Consider the following 17,999-nt stretch of genomic DNA (forward strand, 5'->3'; position numbering starts at 1 on the left):
TAAAACAAAAACAATAGAAAGGCTGCCACTTTCTCTGGGCCTCAACCCGTTTCAATAAATCATCATGCAATTGGACCAAATAATTTAATTGCTTTTATAAATCATAGATGCGGCACTATGCCTTAATACGCACACCAAATAACAGCAATATACGTCATGACAACAAGACTTGCCATGCAGATTGTCTATCTTTGTATAAAAACAGCAAGACTTGACATAAATAACCCCACAGACAGTTGGACTGTGGATTCATTTGTCTACACTATTACGAATATATATGTTTTTCAGATCGCATTGTCCTTTTTTTTTTTTTTACTATTCTCATTTTTGGATGTGTGAAGTTGGACTTGTGAAGCACTTCAGAACAGAGTACCTTTGCCGTATAAAAACAGAGAGGCATATGAAAAAGAATATTGCCGCAGTTTAACTTTAGATGTACTTTCTTACATGTCTGAGAGGCTTCACAGAAATTGTTTTAAAATTTTACAGGGAGGTTTGGTAAAACGGTTATGCAGCTAATATCTTCCTTCCAGTATATATAGCTCTCTTGGTGACCGCGATAAGCAGAAATCCATATTGTTCACAGAGGCCGAAGCTGCCAGCCCAGAGAGGAACTAAAACCAAAGGGGATGTCTACTGTCTTAAAATACCTCAAATCGGAAAACATTTATGTGAACCTAACACTATGAATCTATTGTGAGATTGGGAGTATTTAAAGAAAAGTTGATAATTACATACAGAGTAACTATAAGTTGGAGGCAAAACAATAGCCTTCCTGTTTAGAACAACTGAAAAAGAAAACTTCGATAGAAGCATGTATATGGAGAGCCATTTCAGCCAAAATTAAATAGATAAATGAGTGGGTAAAAATAAGTAAATAAATTAGTAAAATAAATAAATAAATGAGAAATAAATGAGTTTTACCCATTCATTTATTTAATTTTGGCTGAAATGGCTCTTCATACCTGTAAGGCTTTTTAAGTCAGTGTAAACTGTCCAGTAATATGTATAGCATTTAAAAAAAAAAAAAAGCTGAAATAATATAGCAATTTAATTGAAACTTACGTTATTTTGTTTTGAAGGGCTTATTTCTCTATCATGTAGATACTCAAACATGTCTTGTTCTGAATACTTGTTTCATACGGGAAGATTGTTAGTGGCGCACATCCTCCAACATCCATTAACGTGAACGTTAATGGACGTGCTTATGGACACACAGTTTGTTTCTGTGTAATAAACTGACCAATCAAAATGTGACAATGGTTTAAAAATTCTGGAAATAGTATTGACATAAACTACATCACATGGATTGGAGCAGAGATAAGGGAGTAAACATCCGCCATGGTCCAGGCCCCACTCAGGCTAGCAGCTAGCTTTAGCCTCCAGGACCGGGTAAACTGGAGTTATACTGCATGAACACGACAAGAGATCTACTGCAGGTAAGATATTAACTTTTGAAACATTGACTCATACTCTGATAAACTTAAAAACTGATTGCTAGTCTTAATTTTGTCAGTATCCTCAGTTGTTGTACTTGCTAGAGCAGTCTGACACAGAGTAACATCTTTGCCATGACACAGGTTGAGTTTCTTTTTTTTTTTGGTTTGTTTGTTTCTGCTACTGTTGAATGAATCTCAAATTAACCACTGTCATCAAGTAAGGTGTTGGCCTCTGAAACCTTTTATTATTCAGCATAGTGTTGCTATTTTCAAGCACAAGGCTCTGTTTATTTTCTAAAATACATGTGAAGCCCAAGTACTGCCAACCCTGCTACTGTCCCTGCTTTGTACTATCATAATGAGAATAAGCATATTTATATTTTTTTTATCGCAGCCTTTCTGTAACCTGAACTGTGAAATGCAGTAGACTTATTCATCAGTGTCAGAGTGTCTGGCCAGGCTCTCGAATGCTGGTTGGCACATTGTCCACTCTCCTCTCCCGTTAAATTGACTCACTTTTATGTGACTCATATAACCATCACTATGCCCGGAATCTGAGGTCATCCAGCCTGAGGATCAAAACATCCTCTGCTGCCAGCGCGGGTGTGTTTGTGTAGGCAGACAGGAAAAAAGACCGTCTCATTTATGTGTTGTAGTAAAATCTGTCTAAACTACACAGGTGCTGACCCGAGGCGAGCTCATTCAATAACAAATGCTTTCGCTCACAGTAAAAGGTAAGCACTGTTATTTCTAACCGTTTTATGGAAAGAATAATAATTTTGAGAACCCTTATTGGTTCTCAAAATGAGGCACCTCAAATGACCAATATCGCATTATATCTCACACGTTGTTTTTATTTAATATAAAAAAACGAAGCAAAAATCTATAAAAAGGGGAAAGGAAAAAGTAATTAAGTAGGTAAGTACTCACTGTTTCCAAAGGAATTTGGAGGGTAGGGAGCAGTCATGTGTAGCTCGTAAGAATGCACTGAGTAAGTAAAGATATGCTGGTGGTCATTGGCTCGGGGAGTTTATGAGCGTTCACGTGCGCTAACTCAAAGCAGACAAGAAAAATTACATCTATGATTGATGCTATCCATCAGTTTGGAAACTTTATGATTGTCAACAACAAAAAAAAGGACAATCTTTCCAAGAGTTGACAGGAAGATATGCAAATGAGCTGATTAGAAAGGAATTCAGCAAAAAGTTCCTGAGCTCAGATCCTGGCCTGTGGGTTTTAGAGGCTCTCCTTATGCATGTCTGTGTTCTCCTGAGGGACAATGAAGTAATTATGCCACCTCCAGCTGTTATAAAAATGCTGCGTGTATCCAACAGGACTTAAAAGAAATTTGATTTTGCAATTTAATGCCTTAACATTGGGCCTCTGTCTCTTTAAGAAGTTCCTGCTCTTTCCAGAACTCTGCGTTCAGCAAGTCATCTCAGCAGCGTTCGTCTATCAAGGCTTTACAAATGTTCATGGGAGAAGTAGCTCCTACAATGAGCTCAGCAGAGGCGCATCTCCACCAGGTGTTGGCTAATTGCTGCTGGCTAGTCTGGAGGAGCAGAGTGTGGGGAGTCGAAATCCCTGAAAACTGGAGCTCTGTGGAGGAGCTGCGTATTGAAGGTGCCACTTGGTTTCCCCCCCCAAGCGTTTTACGAATCTGAATGATTGCCAAGGGAGATTCAAAGATTTTACAAACAGGTATGAAACGTTTTTGATTAGGGAACAACTCTATAACGCGATGCAACGCTCAAAAAAGTCGACTTTATGTTATAATTCCCCTTTAACCATGACAGACTGGGAGTTGCTCTTGCATGCAACACCCCGTCCAATGAGTTGAGATTGAATTAAGGCTTTTAACGAATCTTTACTACGACTTTCCATAATTATGGCTAGCACTATATGCACAAACAAAACCCGTCAAGTTCTGGAATCATGAAGTCCGTTACCATTTCAGCTCTCATCTAACGCACTGAACTTTAGGAACTGGTAAGGATCAAAAAGTCTTTAATATGCGCCAGTCCATAAAACCTTAAACCTGAAAGAAGGTCAGCTTACTTTGAGTTTCTTTGACCTATGACCTTTCTGGAGTGTTGGCTGATTTATAGGTGCTGGTGCAACCAGGGGGGGAGGGGTTCTGAACAGCTTTACCTACGCCTGCTTTAATCAACATCCAAACAATGCGTAGCAGATTAAATTACCGCTTCGACTTCAGAGCGGAAACAAAGCCATCGTCCCTGTTGTGTGCATCAGCACCAGATGTGACCCCTAATGTCCAGCCGCCGTATATCAACAAAGCAAATTGTCCCTCGGGGCCAGTTTAATGTCTGTTCCTGCAGCGGAGTTGGGCAGTTCTGGCTCGGTGCAGGGCACAGTGGCCCGTGTGTGTGTGTGTGTGTGTGTTCGTGCCTGCGGTACTGGGAGGAAGAAAGGCCGAGGGTCTGTCAGAGCAATAACGCTTCATGGGCTCCAGACCCTGCAACTTTAGTGCCATCTGGGGACTCCACGATGCCAGTAAAGTCAGGAGCCAGCAACAGTCGGATAAATGAGGAGATAAAAGTCCTGGAATTTTGCAAGCTCTGCAAGCTATTGGACACTTAACCTGTGCTTAAAACTTTAGGGATGGCATGACGATTGTTTCTTTTTTTGACTTCATCCACTTTTTCCTACTGCTGATTCTAGTTCAAACCAGAACAAACCAGACGTATTGCCCTTTAATATCACTTTATTCCAGAGCAAAAGGAATCACAGTCTTCCAATGCAATGTCACAGAGTACTGTACAGTATCGTTACAGAATCCATATTTACAAGCTAAAATAAATTACACAAAAATAATCAAATTACCATGTAGACTTTAACCAATCACAACTACACCTATGGTTTCCATCCACATTACGTAAGACCTTCCATCTCAGTCATAACAGTACAGAGATAAACCGTCCCCCTCAGTAGCAAATACCAGCACTCATTCAGAACTTCATAAAACAGAAATAATAGTGACAACCTAAGAAGGAAAGTAAGCAAAAAGCAGCTTTAAACCGAACAGAACTGTTTGCAGAGTTGGGAGTAAATTGAAAACCTGAACAGCTGTGATCAAAGGAGCCCAGAGATCAGCACAGTCCTGCAGGAAGTAAGAGGTTTAGAGCACAGAACGGTGAACAGACATTCAGAATGTGGCTGTTTTGGTTTCCTATTGTTCTTTTCTTCACATTAAAACGAAAAAAGAAAAAAAAAAACCTCAAATGAGACTCAGATGTCTTCTTGCTTTGTGCGGGAGAGAATTTTAAAAATGTGCTTTGTACTTCTTAGGTGTCCCCTTTAAAACCGTCTCTCCTGTTGGTATTTGAGATGCACATGTGGGAAGACATCAGAGGTTCATCTGCTCGGAGTTTACAGCCTCTTCATGCGAGGCTGCTGCAGCAGATTCACAGGAGATAAACTAATGCAGACTGTCGGATTCCCCCAGTCCTGGAGAATTTATCTGAGATGCAACACGAAGGACAAAGGCCCAAAACCCCAAAACCCCCACTGCCTTGCGATACGTCTCATGGCACGAAGCGCTCCCTTTACACGGACAACATGGCCAAAATAAAAGTCAATGTTTTTGCTTTCCCTCAACTTCATCGAGCAGAACTGATCTCGGATCAGGATATGACTGTAAGATCAGAACTGAGGGTGAAGAGGAGAACTCTGAAGACGGTTTGGACAGCGTCCCGGTGAGTGCCAGATGAGAAGATGCAGGTCGGCCGGGGGGCATCGAGGAGGAAAAGTCCACCTCATCCTCATCGGTCACTTACGATATCGAAGGATTACTGGAACTGGAAAACAGAAGGGGGGCGTAACATTAAAGGCGACAACTGCGTGTCTGTAGGTTTCAACTCTGCTGAAGTTTATAAGACATCCAAATACTCACTGATGATGATCAGCAGAAGAGCGACAACTACCAGTGCAATGATCATCCTCATCTGTTGGGGAAATGAAACATTTGCCTCAAAACAAAACATGGACCAAAGCCAACGCATAAGTCCTCAGATTATTAAGGCCGACGCAGATCGTTATATAATAACTGGAATGTGATGCATGGTTTATTCTTTTTATTTCACAAACATTTTTGACTCTTTATTCCATACTTTTAGAGACTCAAAATGTTTCCCTTTCTTTGCAAAACAGCTGAGTGAGACTGGATCGAGAGCATCCATGAACATCAGGTTATAAGACTTGCCACAGATTCTCAACTGGATCCCCACACCATGACGCTGCCGCCACCATGGCCCACCATGGTGAGTTCAGTGTTAGTTTTTCACCACACATATAGTTCTAACAAGAGGTGGAACCCAATTTCCTCCTTCCTTTCTGGCTTTATTTAACACACACACACACCCAAAAAAAAAAATCTTAATTTTATTTATTTATTTATTTTTTATGTTTGTGTATTAAGATAGTCTGAAAACAGACGGATAACCCACCTTCATGTCTCTCCACCACATCCTCCTGTGCAGCTGTTTGGCTCTGCTGCTGAACGCAGACGCGTGGTCCGACAAGCTCTCTGCACCACGATGCGACCGCAGCGCAGAGCCAGGGAGCACACAATGAGAGACAACAGGACAAAAAAAGGACAAGTCAGTCACCGAAAAGACAAACAGGTTTCACTTAAGGCGTTAGATACACCGGCTTTACTGCTCTGGGTAAATGCGACATCTTTTAAAGACAGCTCTTTTGGCACGGCCTCTTACATTTCCAAAATAGCAACATTTCCTCCAGCTTCCTCGTCGTAACATCTCCCCGCCGCCAGCTCGCCCCCGCGCTGCGGTCTGTTTCTGCGATATCGTTGTTAACGTGGTGTCTCTGAATGTTAACAGGAGGGTTACGGCTCCCTAGCGTGCGGCGCTGCTCACCCTCGCTCTCTCCTGTTTTTTGCGTCTGCTGTTTCCATCTCCGTGTGCCTGTTTACGACCCGTCGCTACTACAAAGCGACGCGCCCACACAGGGACTTCTGGGAAGGCGCTCGTTAATCCCGAGGAATTTGACAACGGGTCACCTGTTCGCGCGCGCGCGGCGAGGTGTCAGCCGGAGCGCGCAGCGTCGTTCATGTACAGACAGCCTTTAAGGACGAGACTCGCGGTCGAGACGGGCCATAAGTCACAAACGCGTCGCATAAACAAGCAGAGAAGAATGTCCTCCAGATGTGCATCGTTGTTTTGGCAGGCAGGTCAACATGACGGAGCGGAGCGCCTGTGTAGCGTGTGTGTTTGTGTGTGAGTGAGAGTGTGTTGTCGATGCACGAGACAGGAAACAAACACGTGGATTTCAGCATCGTGTCTTCATCAGTGAGGTGAAACAACCGTGGTCGCTGTGATTGGAGCCTGGCTAGTGCGTAAATGTTATGTAACGGAGGGAAGTCAACACAACAGAGAGAGCAAGAGTTGTTAAGAGTTTTCAGATGGACAGCTGGGAAATCACTCAGAACCTGAACACAAAGTGAACAGCGTGTATTTACACAGAGACATCTACTCACTACAAGGGAAAGTGTCTTTAATCAACCATGAAAATCATGATGTTTAATCTAGCTGTAATGTATTATTGTCGATTCGAGACTATATGAAAACACTTGTAGGGGCTCCTTCGCAATCTGATGAAGTGGCACTTCCTTGGAACAAAGGAACAACTATTTGAAAGAAAGTTTACTCTTTCTTTACTGTTTATCTTCCTTTTACATGGCAACATGTGATGCTGACTTTTCCCGAGCAACCTTGACCTGCGGTGTGCCTCAGGGGTTAGTAGTTGGACCTGTACTTGACTTTTCTCTCTGTGTACCTCTTGTGTTTCTTACCACTGCTATGCTGATGACACACAGGTTTACCCTTCCCTAAAGCCAGATGATCTTCCAACTCTCAAGAGCTCCACACTCATGCTTAGCAAATATTAGCAAATTTGGAACATATTTCTAACAAAAAGGGAAAAGGTTTTTCCAGGTAGCATTAAACTATCATTAAGGTCATAAAATAATGTTTTCTGTTATTGTTGGACGGGATTCTAGTGGAGACACCTCACAAATGCATCACACTTTACAAATATTGACAAATTATTTTTGTCAATATTTACAGATCTGGTTTTTCTTTTTTTTTTTTTTTCTTTTTTTTTTGGAGGTTTGGCCAGAAGTTTTTAATATGATGAAGATGTTAAGAGTTTCCTGGCCTCACCCCAAAAGCGTCCATGTTTTAATCTCCGAACAATCTATGACTTTTTTGCCTCGTTACATGCTGTTCCCTTGCGCATAAAAACAAACGTCCTCCATCGTCAGACTTTTACTGGATGTGTGAGCGAGCCGGTTCCCGTTGAATGGGAGGCGCTCCCACTCTCATTAAATCCATCATAACACCGAATAGTGTCGTAATCATTCACCTCTTTGTCTGCAGACAGCTCTCCTTAATAATTGTCCACATTTTCCGAACAGATGCTCCCCTTCCCACGCACCCCTCAGAAAATTTATTTTACCCCCAACCAATCAAATCCTGGTTCTTTCTACAGAATCTCAGTCTTTCTTGGGCAAAAATGGTTTCTTTATGCCCGGACGTCGTTTGAAAGTGTCAATCCCAAGCAAGCTCCACAGAAGGAAAAGAGCAAAGAGTAGATTTGTAGTAATCGAGAAAAGAAAGATTTCAAGGATCACTTCCTTTGTTAAAGCATCCAACCTGCTCTTCTGCAGTCACTAGAGAATTCGCTCATAGACAAGTAGCTTTAAGAGTCATTAGATCTAAACCTTAACATTAATAAATGATCGGTAATAATGTTTAGGTTTAGATCTGGACAGTGTACTGTCTAATTTTAGTTGCTTGTAATACTGTAGCACCTATTTAACTCTCTTAACTCTCGCTGAGGCATTATTTTGTTCATTCTGCACTGAGACGTCCAGGTGGTCCCAAGGACGAAACAGGACTCGACCCAGCATGACGAATCCTAAACCAGGCGGATAATGCTCTAAAATCCGCCATCTTTTGCAGTAGTTGTAACTTCAAACCTTTCACTGCCTGGTAATTTGAGGATTTTTTTTTTCTTTTTCCAACAAATAACCCTAATTATATTAATTGTGTTTTTCTCTTAAATTGGAAGCACATTGCAGAGAGTCTCAGTCCCACTCAGGCATTTCCTTGTTGACGTTGTGCGCTCTCAGGGCCCGACGGTTCTAATTGCAAAGTAAATGTTAGTAAAAACAACACAGATACATGCTCTGTGGACTCGACTCAAGTGGATGAAAAGCACAAACGACCCGCACACGCGCAAAAAAACAAAAAAAAACAAGCAAAGTACGACAGAAGGTGCGGCTCACCGGACTTGTCCTGCAGGTCATCGAGGCGTTCGCCCCTCTCTATCACCTTGGAGATGTTCTCCTGCATCACGTCAATCACCTCGTCAACCTGGGACTGCACGCTGAGGACACAAATTAAAGCAGGACACATATGGAATGATAATTAAAAATAAAAGTATATTTGTTGCAAAAATCTAGAGTTATTGCCTTGTTGAAAAAGAAGCGCTAGCACTTCTGGTTACTCCGGATCTACTGTATTAGCATTTTGAGGATTCAAATTAAAATTAAACTGAAATACTTTTCTATTTATGTGATGTCATGCAAAAGCAGATGCATAAAAGACTCCAGTCAGGAATTGGAAGGGGGTGGCATAAGAAAACAGGCGGCCGTCGCAAACACCCGAGGAATTTCACGGCCCGGGTTCAGACAGGCGGACTCATTGAACAGCCTGGACTTCTTATATTCCTGCACTCAGTAATGACGGCGTCTAATTTCACGTGGGCACGACTGTGACAGACTGCAAGGTATGGAGCGAGCGTGACGAAACAGCTCCGCGTGCCAGACGGCCTCAACAATGACCTCCTCTGTTCTCCAGCTGTCTGCGAGGTGCTGGTAAAGATCGAAGCAGAGCCTGCGCGATAAATTCTCTTGCACAATATCCTAACAACCGGCCACTTCTGGTAAACACGCCGGAGCCGCGGTTACGTAACGGCAGCTTCAAAAAGTGTGGAGCCGCTACCCCCGGCCCCGGGGCTCTACAGGGTTCGGGCACTTTTCCCACAGTAAAATCCGAGCGTTTTCGAGTGTTTTCAAGGTGGCTTTTCAAACTTTTCTGGCACCACCAGCGTCTGGAGATGAAAACAATACAAATGGACTGAAGAAGAAAAAAAAGATAGTTTCAGTTCAATGTTATATGGCTTCATTTATTACTGTTACTAATAATATCTTGTGAGAGTATTCCACATTCTACAGCAGAGACGAGATTTGTCTCCTTTACACATGTGACTGGTCCAAGAAAACTACAAAACAAATCTCTAAATTGTTTGAGATTTTTCAAATAGAAATAATTTTGGCAATTCTAACTGGCCTAAAACAAGAGATGTTTGGTGTGATTTAACTTCACACACTGAGGGAAAAAAATGTGTGTGTCCTTTTATTATCCTTCAAATATCTGTTTTCAGTCGTTTATAACAAGTATTATCAAGCACTTTTAAGGACTTTGTACAGAAACCAACCGGTTTCCAAATCTTGATAAGACATAATTGAAATTCAATCATTTTCAAGGATTTCAGAAACACATACATAACCTGTTTTTAGCTGCGACGAGGAACCCGTACTTACTGCTTCATTTTGTCATTCTGAGGTCCAAATCTGGGTCCAGTTGGACCTCTCCTGGAAAAAATAAATAAATAAAATGTTAAGAAAGTTAAAGTTACCAGGTAATGTTTGAGTTGGGTCACTCAGGAAATCTAAACTGCATTCTAAGATTAAGAACTGAGCTGCACAAGAATTTAGTTATTGTAGTTTTCCTCCAATTCTCACATGGTCAAATGTATAAATACACCCCTACTAATATTTGGTTAAAATTCCAAACTAAAATGAGATTAACCACTAATTTTCACTGTGGTTCAGCAGGTCGGGGTGCATCCCAGAGCCTCTTCTCTTCCCATTTTCACAGATTAAAACATTTCAGTTAGCCCTCTTAACTGAGGGCTAACTGAAATGTTTTATTTTATCCAATTGTTGAACGCACGTGTGCTCAGGAGTTTCTGCAGGTTTCACCAACTCACATTTACTGCTTTTTAAGACCCCTACTAATGGAATTTATGACCTATATCTCCACAGAAATGCACCATATCAGCGGTAAAGCATCTCGCAGCATCTTCAAGTTTGCAACAGTTTGCAGCTTTTGGTAGTTTCCGTTTTGTTTGTCCCAGTTTGGATTGCACGAGTGAAACTTGGACACATAGCTGTGTGTGTTCCAACTGGAAAACTATTCCAAACTGGTTTTGGAAACGGATGAAACAGGATAACGGTTCGCATCTGAGAAAGGCCCTGACCTCAGCTCTATTGAACATTCACAGGCTATGCTTCACAGAAAAGCAAATCATTTAAATCAGTTCTACAATTTTTGTGATGAAAAATGAACAAATATCCAGTTAGGGCTATGCCAGGAACTGGTTGATGGTTACAGAAAGAAAAAAAAAGCATATATTCCAACACAAACTCACAGAAAAAAGTCTTCCTCTTCATCAGAGTCTTCCTCCAGCAGATTCCTCTGTTGAAAAAAAAAATTAAATATTGCGGTTCAGATAAAGACAAGATCAAGATGAGGAATCCTTAGAGTTGAGAACTCTGATATAAAAATAAAAGGTGTTTTCCCCCCCCCCCTCTAAAACACTATTTCAATGTGTATTTTTCTTTTCTTATTAACATGGATAAATTCAGTTTAGAGTTTAATAGATGAACACCCGTTTATGTGGATTGCTTTGTTTCGGGACACTACCAGGCACGCGGCGTCTCGTCTTGTCTGGCGGATGACAGGGTGTGGTTCATCCGAGGCGCTCGGTGGTGATGCTGCTGATGCGGCAATAGAAACATTTCCGTACAATACGGCTGAAATAAGCGATCGATAGGAACCTTTTTCCTTTTGCTCCTCTGAAGGCAAAGCCAACAGTGGGATCAATCTGTGATGACTGGACGTCATCTGTGCAGCTGTGCATGCCAAAGCTCAATCCCCTGAACGTCGTCTAACTCCGAGCAAAAACAATCAATATGCTGGGAAGTCAAAGTTAATCTAAATCAATTCAAGTAAGAACAATACAACATTCATGAGATCTTAAAGTTGATTATTCTTCTAAGGCACAGTCTTGGCCCAAAACCTCTGAATGCTTTAATCTGGGCACAATCTGTGTTTTTGTGTAAAATCCTATTCAGAGAAGAAGAAAAAAACAACAAAGCAAAAAACATCTAAACAGCTGCATTAAATACTCATAGGAGCGGATGGAAGAAGACAAACAAAACTCAACTCTGCTTCGATGGAGTTTCTTTTATGTGTATGAGTAGTTTAGCAAACAACATTCCATTTTATAGAAGCTGCATCCATTACCGTCGTCTTCCGAGCACTTCAACGCTACAAAGAGCAGAGAGCGACGAGGAAGCACCCGCATACCTCATCAGACACCCAATGCACGTTCTACACACGCCTCATTTTCTTTGCAGGTCATCTGCAAGAAATCTGAAAAGATGGCGGCCACGTGATCGTAAAGCTCTTCATGAGCGCGAGGGCTAACGCTCTCCGTCTGCGCGACCTCTCTCCTGGTACCGGAGATGGGAGGAGAACTGGTAGTAATTATCAGAAGCAGAAAACTAGAAGGAGAGGAGGATGTTACGTAAGCGTCCCACCCCCAAAACTCCCCCCCCCCCCCCCCCCCCCCCACACACACAGTAAGTGTGGCTTTGATCCGAGCTAAAAACAACACAAAAGAAGAAGGGGATGGGTGAGGAAGAGGAGGTGGGACAGGATGAGCAGCCTGATGAGGAGCAGATATTTGGCCGCGAGACTTTTCTGGAGACTCCACCGCGTCGCCAATATTTTTATTGTTTGTTTGCTGCTTGATCTAAACGGCGATTTCTATTTATTCCGTCTCCCTCTTCCGTCATTGTGTGCGTTTGCTTCTGTCACTCCTTGTTTACTCGAGCCCTCCTGACAAACCAGAACCCCAAAAACAAGTTATGTTTTTCCACTGCGTCCGGACCTCACCCTCTCGCTGCGGACGGATCCGGTGACCTCGTCGTCGTTGAGGTGTCGCTTAAACTTGGGGGGCATGTTGTCTTCGGGCTGCTCCTCCCGTTCTGGCTCCCTCTGTGGGACAGGAGGAGAAGATCACCAGTTTGGACAGAAAAGAGGGAGAGAATGGTCTCAAGAGAAAACGAGTTAGCTGTCGATGCTGCCAATTGATCTAGCGAAAACATAAAGATCGACTTATGAAGTCAGTTATTCGAAGGGGCATCTCAAGAAATTAGAGCTAATCAATAATTACCAATATCGACTGATATTAAATGCTTATATTTTGATACGTTTTTCAGCCGTATCGTCCAGCCTTAACCTTTCAAGGAATGAGTCTCTATGTTATGCATTACATAAGTATAATATATCAACTGAATTACTGAAATAGGTTCAATTTTGCTGATATTCTCAGAATTTGTATGAATTTGTATAGCTTTAAAATTATTTTTAATTTTACATTTTCTGACAGATTTAAAACTAAGATTTACTGGTTATAAAAAAAAAGGAAATGTCATCACTGCTCTGGATGCCACTGGGCCAAAAAAAAACAAAAAAACATGCTGTCTTTCCAAAAAAACATCCTTGAATCTCATTTTGGGTGCTACGTCTTCCAAAGAGGTGGGGGGGAAAAAAAGAAGAACACACAAACACATCTCAATAAAATCCCTCTGTGACACTGAGCTAAAAAACATGTGACCCGAGCACAACAAGCAATCATCCGAGGGGCAGGGAAAAATGCTCATTCACACACCATACACACACACACACACACCATACACACCACCCCATTTCTCACTGCGACAGTAAGACTTGTACCATTGATTCCGGTTAAGTCTGATACTTTCTTAACGTCCGTTTCTGGCGTTGCGTTTGGAAAAAAAACAGCCTTTCCCCAGCCAAGAGAGCAGAGGGGAGGAGAAGCAGGGGACAGATCTGAAGAAAGTGAAGAAACACAGAGAGAAACAGGAGACTGCAGGCCGAGCTAAAGAGACGACTTACAGAGACAAATGCACTAAATTCAACTAAGTTCTTTGAAAGCTGCTACCAATGAAAAACACTGCAGAATTTACATCAAAGAGCAAAAATTGCTTAATAATTTATGCTTGTAAAATAGTAATAATTATGAGGCGTTTTACAGATAATAGTCTTACTTAAACGGAAAGAGAGAACAGAGTTTCTACACATCTTTCGTTTGAAAATTATTATTTTTTTTTTTACCTTTATTTACCAATTCTGGACATTTCATTTGAAGTAATTTACTTTTAAAACACTCGTGCAACAGACAGATTATTTTCTCTGTACGGTTCATAAAATACACAATAACTTGATGGAGGGGTTGACTTTTGACTCAGCAGCATAGTGAAGTTCTGTTTCACAACAAAATTACGTCACTTCGAAATCACTGAGGCTCAGATTTCTCAAATCGGGACAGATTTGGAACTTTGAAATATTTATTCTCTTTGTTAATTAAAAATAATAATAATAATAATAAAAGAAATAGCTCTTCCATTGCCTTTTCATTTTCAAATGAGTGTGTGTTAACGTGAGGTCTCTTGGCCAGAAGCTCAGCTTCATTAATGTAATTTCCCTTGGGAATTAATGAAGTATTTCTGACTCGAAGTTGAACTGAATATTATTTATGGAAACATTTAGACAAGGGGTTTCCATCTCCAGTCCTCAAAAGCCAACACGCTGCTTCAGCACGACTGAATAAATGGATGAATCGCCTGTGACGCACGCTGCCAAGTTCTGCACCGGCCTGACTTCACTGCTGAACCAGGAAAACATGAAAACATGCAGGACTCTGACTCTTGAGAACTGGAGTTGGACACTCTTGGTTTGGGTGCATGTGTGTGTTAATGGGCAGCCTCTGTCACATATAATTGTGAAGATGTTGATATCTAAAGTGCATTAAAGTTAAACGAATAAACTCATAAATGCCTCACAAAGTGTGCATGAACACAAAGCACTTGCAAGACACATGGAAATGTTAGTCTCTATCATCATTTTTAAATAAATGTCGTAATAGAAACACATTCTCTTCTGTTTTGAGTTCATTCTCGTATGATATTTTGAGTAATATTGATTAGCAATGCTCATGTATGAGCACTAAGATCAATGTTAGTCATTTTTAACATACTGGTAGCTGTTCAATAAGTACACCTGTGCCGATATTAATGGCCAATGTTTATTTCCATCCTGTTGACATTTGTGTATGCGTTTCTAGACGGGTGGATGTTTGGACATGTCACAGTGATAGTGACATGTCCACTATCACATGTCCACATGTGATAGTGGACACATTCCTTTTAGGTAAAGGGCTGTGGGATGTTTAACTGAAGTAAAGAAGTGATGTCAGCAGTGCAGCCATTATTCATGGTGGCAAAAGAGTACAGAAACATATTCAATATAAATAACATTGGTAAATATCAAATATCAGCCATGATGTCAATATTGGCCTAAATGTTCATATAGGTGCATCACTAGTATTGACAAAGACATAAATAATAAAAGCTCAGTTTGATTTATTCCTAGCTTTTATACAATAATGTATTTATTTCTTTAATAGATAAATCATTGTTTATATTTAACTTTTTTAGGAGGCTGCGTGTAATAAATTTGACTATTATGCTATATTACCATTGAATGTTGTGATGACAATATTGTTTACAAGAGTAAACCGTATTCTTCATCATTACTCTCATTTCATTCATCTGGATGTTTCATAGATGTTTTCAGCATACAACAATTTTTTAAAATTCTTTTTTAAAACGAGGTAAAAGTTTTTTCTGTTGTTGCATCTTAATGTCAAATTCAAACAGCGTTTTCTTTAAAAGATTAAATGATCTGTTGCCTGAGTGACTCTATATTCAAACATCAATTGCTATTTCTCTTTTACGTACTTTCTATTTCGTTGCTAGTGTCCATCAACTATTATTTTAAAGGCACAATCTGCACAAATTTTCATTGTAAAGCTGTTATAGCTGGTTGTGTCGTCTTGTGAAGTTTGGGTGGTGGGATGCGTGGAGAGCCCAAAACACATCCTATTAAAAGCAGATAGTACAGTAAGATGATTGTTTTTAACCTGCGCATATACTGATTGATTTATGTCACATCACACCCATTTCAACTTTAGCTTTTCATTCAGCTTTGTTTATATTACCCTGAAAAAAACCCAGTCGAGTCTCGTTTTCTACAACACACGTAACTTATTACAGAGTTTTAAAGCAGAAACTACCGTAAAAACTAGTCAACTACAAAACGCCACAGAGTAATTACAATATAATAAACCCATGTAAAACAGGCCGCTTCTAGGCTAGGCTAGGCTAAGCTAGCCTAAGCTAAAGTAGGCTAGGCTAGGCTAAGGATGCCAACGTCACCAGCTACCTGCTGTTTGTCCGGAGATCCGCTGAATAAACTCCTCCACACAGAGCTCCTGTTGCCAGTCCAGAAATTTCACACTTTTAGAGGCCTTATAGATCGCTCTAATTCATTTTACAGGCTGTCGTGAACGATGAGACACCGTAATCATTGTGGATGTTAGAGATGAGCCTCCGGTCTCTTTCCTCGGTCTGAATCAGCTGACCACACGCAGGAAGTCGCAAACAGCTGGATAAGGAGAGATTGCAGCAGATTTTTGAGGGTAACAAGATTATTTCCGCCACTTCTTTCAGTATTATTTCGTATGCTTTTATATGTTCCGGTTCTATCAAATAATATTTTGATCATTTATTGGTTTTCTGTATGTTGTAGTGATTGAATGGAGTAAAATAAACAAAATCGATAGAGTCAACATTGTTCTAATCATTATCAGAAAATACTGATGGAGTCTATCAAATGAAAAAGTTTTCATATATTACAAAATTTAGCTCATATAATTGCAAAATAATAAACCGACTTTTTTTAGGTCATCTTCCTCTAAAGCTGCATGTCTGCAGTCTGATATAATTTCTGATAAATATCTACTATAAGAAATATATTGCTATGTTACCCCCATTTTATTTTTACTTTTAGGTTTTAAAATGAAGAAAAACACAAAACATTTGCAGAAAAAAAAACGTAGACACATTTTATTTTCTGGGACGTTGGTATTTGTGGGAAATTGTGTAGAAAAAAACACATATTAATACAGTCAAACCTAGAACCAAAAAATTACTTATGGTTCTGGAGCCACAAGTTTCAGAACCCTGCTAGAAGCTCAATAAATAATCCAGCACTTGAGTCAAAGTATTTTAGTAGTCTGGTTGGTGATGTTTAGGTCACTACCTTAAGCCTCAGGAAAAGTTAAAGAGTAACTCACTACATTAAATCTCAGAAAGCCTTCGATAAATTATAGTTTTTTTTTATATTGCTTTCCTTCCAGATTTATTAGTTTCCATCTGTCTACTGTTACTCTGTCAGATTTTTATCAGAAAGTGTGGTGCTCCACGTCTTCCTCGCCTTTAGGGGGCAGCAGAACGCCTGTTGAACCCATAGAAACCAAAACACGACGCAGAGCAAAGTTTGAACGGGAGTGCATGTGGATATTTTGCACGACCACGCCGCATGTAAGTCAATGTTTATTTCGGTTTTTAATGTGTTTTAATTATTTTACCATGTAGTGTTTGTGTGCCTGCAGTCAGTCCTTAATACTCTACGTGTTAGCTGATGTTTCTCTTCCTCGGCAGCTGTTTTTATCCCTAAAAGTGAGATGCAGACCGCAGCAGGAGTGGGCTCTCCTCAGCTTCGCCCTCTATTTGGCGGAGCTCTGTCGGCGGTCGTCCCCTACAACGTCACCGATATTAGCGAGCTGAGGGAGATCCCGGACAACCAAGAGGTGTTCGCCCACCCCCACACCGACCAGAGCCTGATCGTGGAGCTGCTGGAGTACCAGGGCCAGGTGGCCGACCAGGACGCAGCCAGGTACCACTTTGAGGACATCGCGGGCAGCAACAAAGCTCATGAACCAGGGGCCTTCGAAGTGAGTGACGTTGTGGCCCTACCCAAAGCCGAGGTGTCCCTGTCGGAGTGCAGCAGCGCCTGGATGCTGAAGGGGACACAGTGTGTGTCCAAGTTCAACGAAGAGGCCAGGAACACGGTGAGCATTCACTTGGGTCTGCTCCGCCTGCCGCAGTTCTCCACAGATATCCTGATAACCTTCAACGACCCGCAGAGCATCAGCCCCGACAGCAGCAGCGCCTCTGCAGCACAGACGCACAGAGAGCCGTGGACCGTGGACGACTTCCGACGCACTTTACTGTCTCTGACTTTGCACGACTCTGGCCTGTTTGGCTAGAACTTTCATCTCTTGCACCACCAGACTCGGTCTATTTATTGTTTTTCTCTCACACACGCTATAGAACATCCATGATTTTGAGAACTAGAGATCATAGTTGAAATACCTTCTTCTTTGTTTTCCTGGCAGGCAAATTAAATTATAATCAAACTTCTTGTCATGTGGTCATGGCTTTTGTTATAAATGATG

General features: G+C 41.2%; 2 protein-coding genes and 1 long non-coding RNA gene across 6 annotated transcripts; 2 read left to right on the top strand and 1 right to left on the bottom strand.

Annotated features, from left to right (window-relative positions):
- Positions 1–936: 936 nt before the first annotated feature.
- Positions 937–5,897, top strand: LOC103137055 (uncharacterized). The gene is made up of 3 exons (XR_476088.2): positions 937–1,439; positions 2,119–2,173; positions 5,610–5,897. It is a non-coding gene; the product is annotated as an uncharacterized LOC103137055 (long non-coding RNA).
- Positions 4,147–16,110, bottom strand: vamp4 (vesicle-associated membrane protein 4). 3 transcript variants are annotated; one of them, XM_016670742.1, is made up of 9 exons: positions 15,923–16,109; positions 13,352–13,468; positions 12,509–12,610; positions 10,977–11,023; positions 10,087–10,137; positions 8,767–8,867; positions 5,906–5,985; positions 5,353–5,404; positions 4,147–5,257 (listed from the first exon to the last, which is right to left on the bottom strand). In XM_016670742.1, the coding sequence occupies exons 2-9, from the start codon at positions 13,352–13,354 to the stop codon at positions 5,229–5,231; spliced, it is 465 nt and encodes a 154-aa protein (XP_016526228.1). In that variant the 5' UTR covers positions 13,355–13,468; positions 15,923–16,109; the 3' UTR covers positions 4,147–5,228. The 3 variants fall into 3 exon arrangements, with proteins under 3 accessions (XP_016526228.1, XP_016526229.1, XP_007550638.1); XM_016670743.1 differs by lacking the exon at positions 15,923–16,109 and adding an exon at positions 14,838–15,916 and having other exon boundaries at positions 13,352–14,806; XM_007550576.2 differs by lacking the exon at positions 13,352–13,468 and having other exon boundaries at positions 15,923–16,110.
- On the top strand, positions 16,103–17,968 carry rangrf (RAN guanine nucleotide release factor). Of its 2 annotated transcripts, XM_007550577.2 has the most exons (3): positions 16,103–16,178; positions 16,937–17,082; positions 17,203–17,965. In XM_007550577.2, the coding sequence occupies exon 3, from the start codon at positions 17,226–17,228 to the stop codon at positions 17,808–17,810; it is 585 nt and encodes a 194-aa protein (XP_007550639.1). In that variant the 5' UTR covers positions 16,103–16,178; positions 16,937–17,082; positions 17,203–17,225; the 3' UTR covers positions 17,811–17,965. The 2 variants fall into 2 exon arrangements, with proteins under 2 accessions (XP_007550639.1, XP_016526227.1); XM_016670741.1 differs by lacking the exon at positions 16,103–16,178 and having other exon boundaries at positions 16,634–17,082; positions 17,222–17,968.
- Positions 17,969–17,999: the final 31 nt, after the last annotated feature.

Source organism: Poecilia formosa, unplaced genomic scaffold, assembly GCF_000485575.1.
Source record: "Poecilia formosa unplaced genomic scaffold, Poecilia_formosa-5.1.2 Scaffold37, whole genome shotgun sequence".
NCBI classification, from domain to species: domain Eukaryota; kingdom Metazoa; phylum Chordata; class Actinopteri; order Cyprinodontiformes; family Poeciliidae; genus Poecilia; species Poecilia formosa.

Excerpts from the sequence above, each read along its gene's own strand:
- vamp4 (XM_016670742.1), bottom strand. Across the intron at positions 8,868-10,086 it reads CAGAATGACAAAATGAAGCA|CGTGCAGTCCCAGGTTGACG; the intron begins GTAAGTACGGGT and ends TTGTGTCCTCAG. Across the intron at positions 5,405-5,905 it reads TGTGGTGGAGAGACATGAAG|ATGAGGATGATCATTGCACT; the intron begins GTGGGTTATCCG and ends TTTCCCCAACAG.
- rangrf (XM_007550577.2), top strand. The coding sequence starts at position 17,226 with ATGCAGACCGCAGCAGGAGTGGGCTCTCCTCAGCTTCGCCCTCTATTT.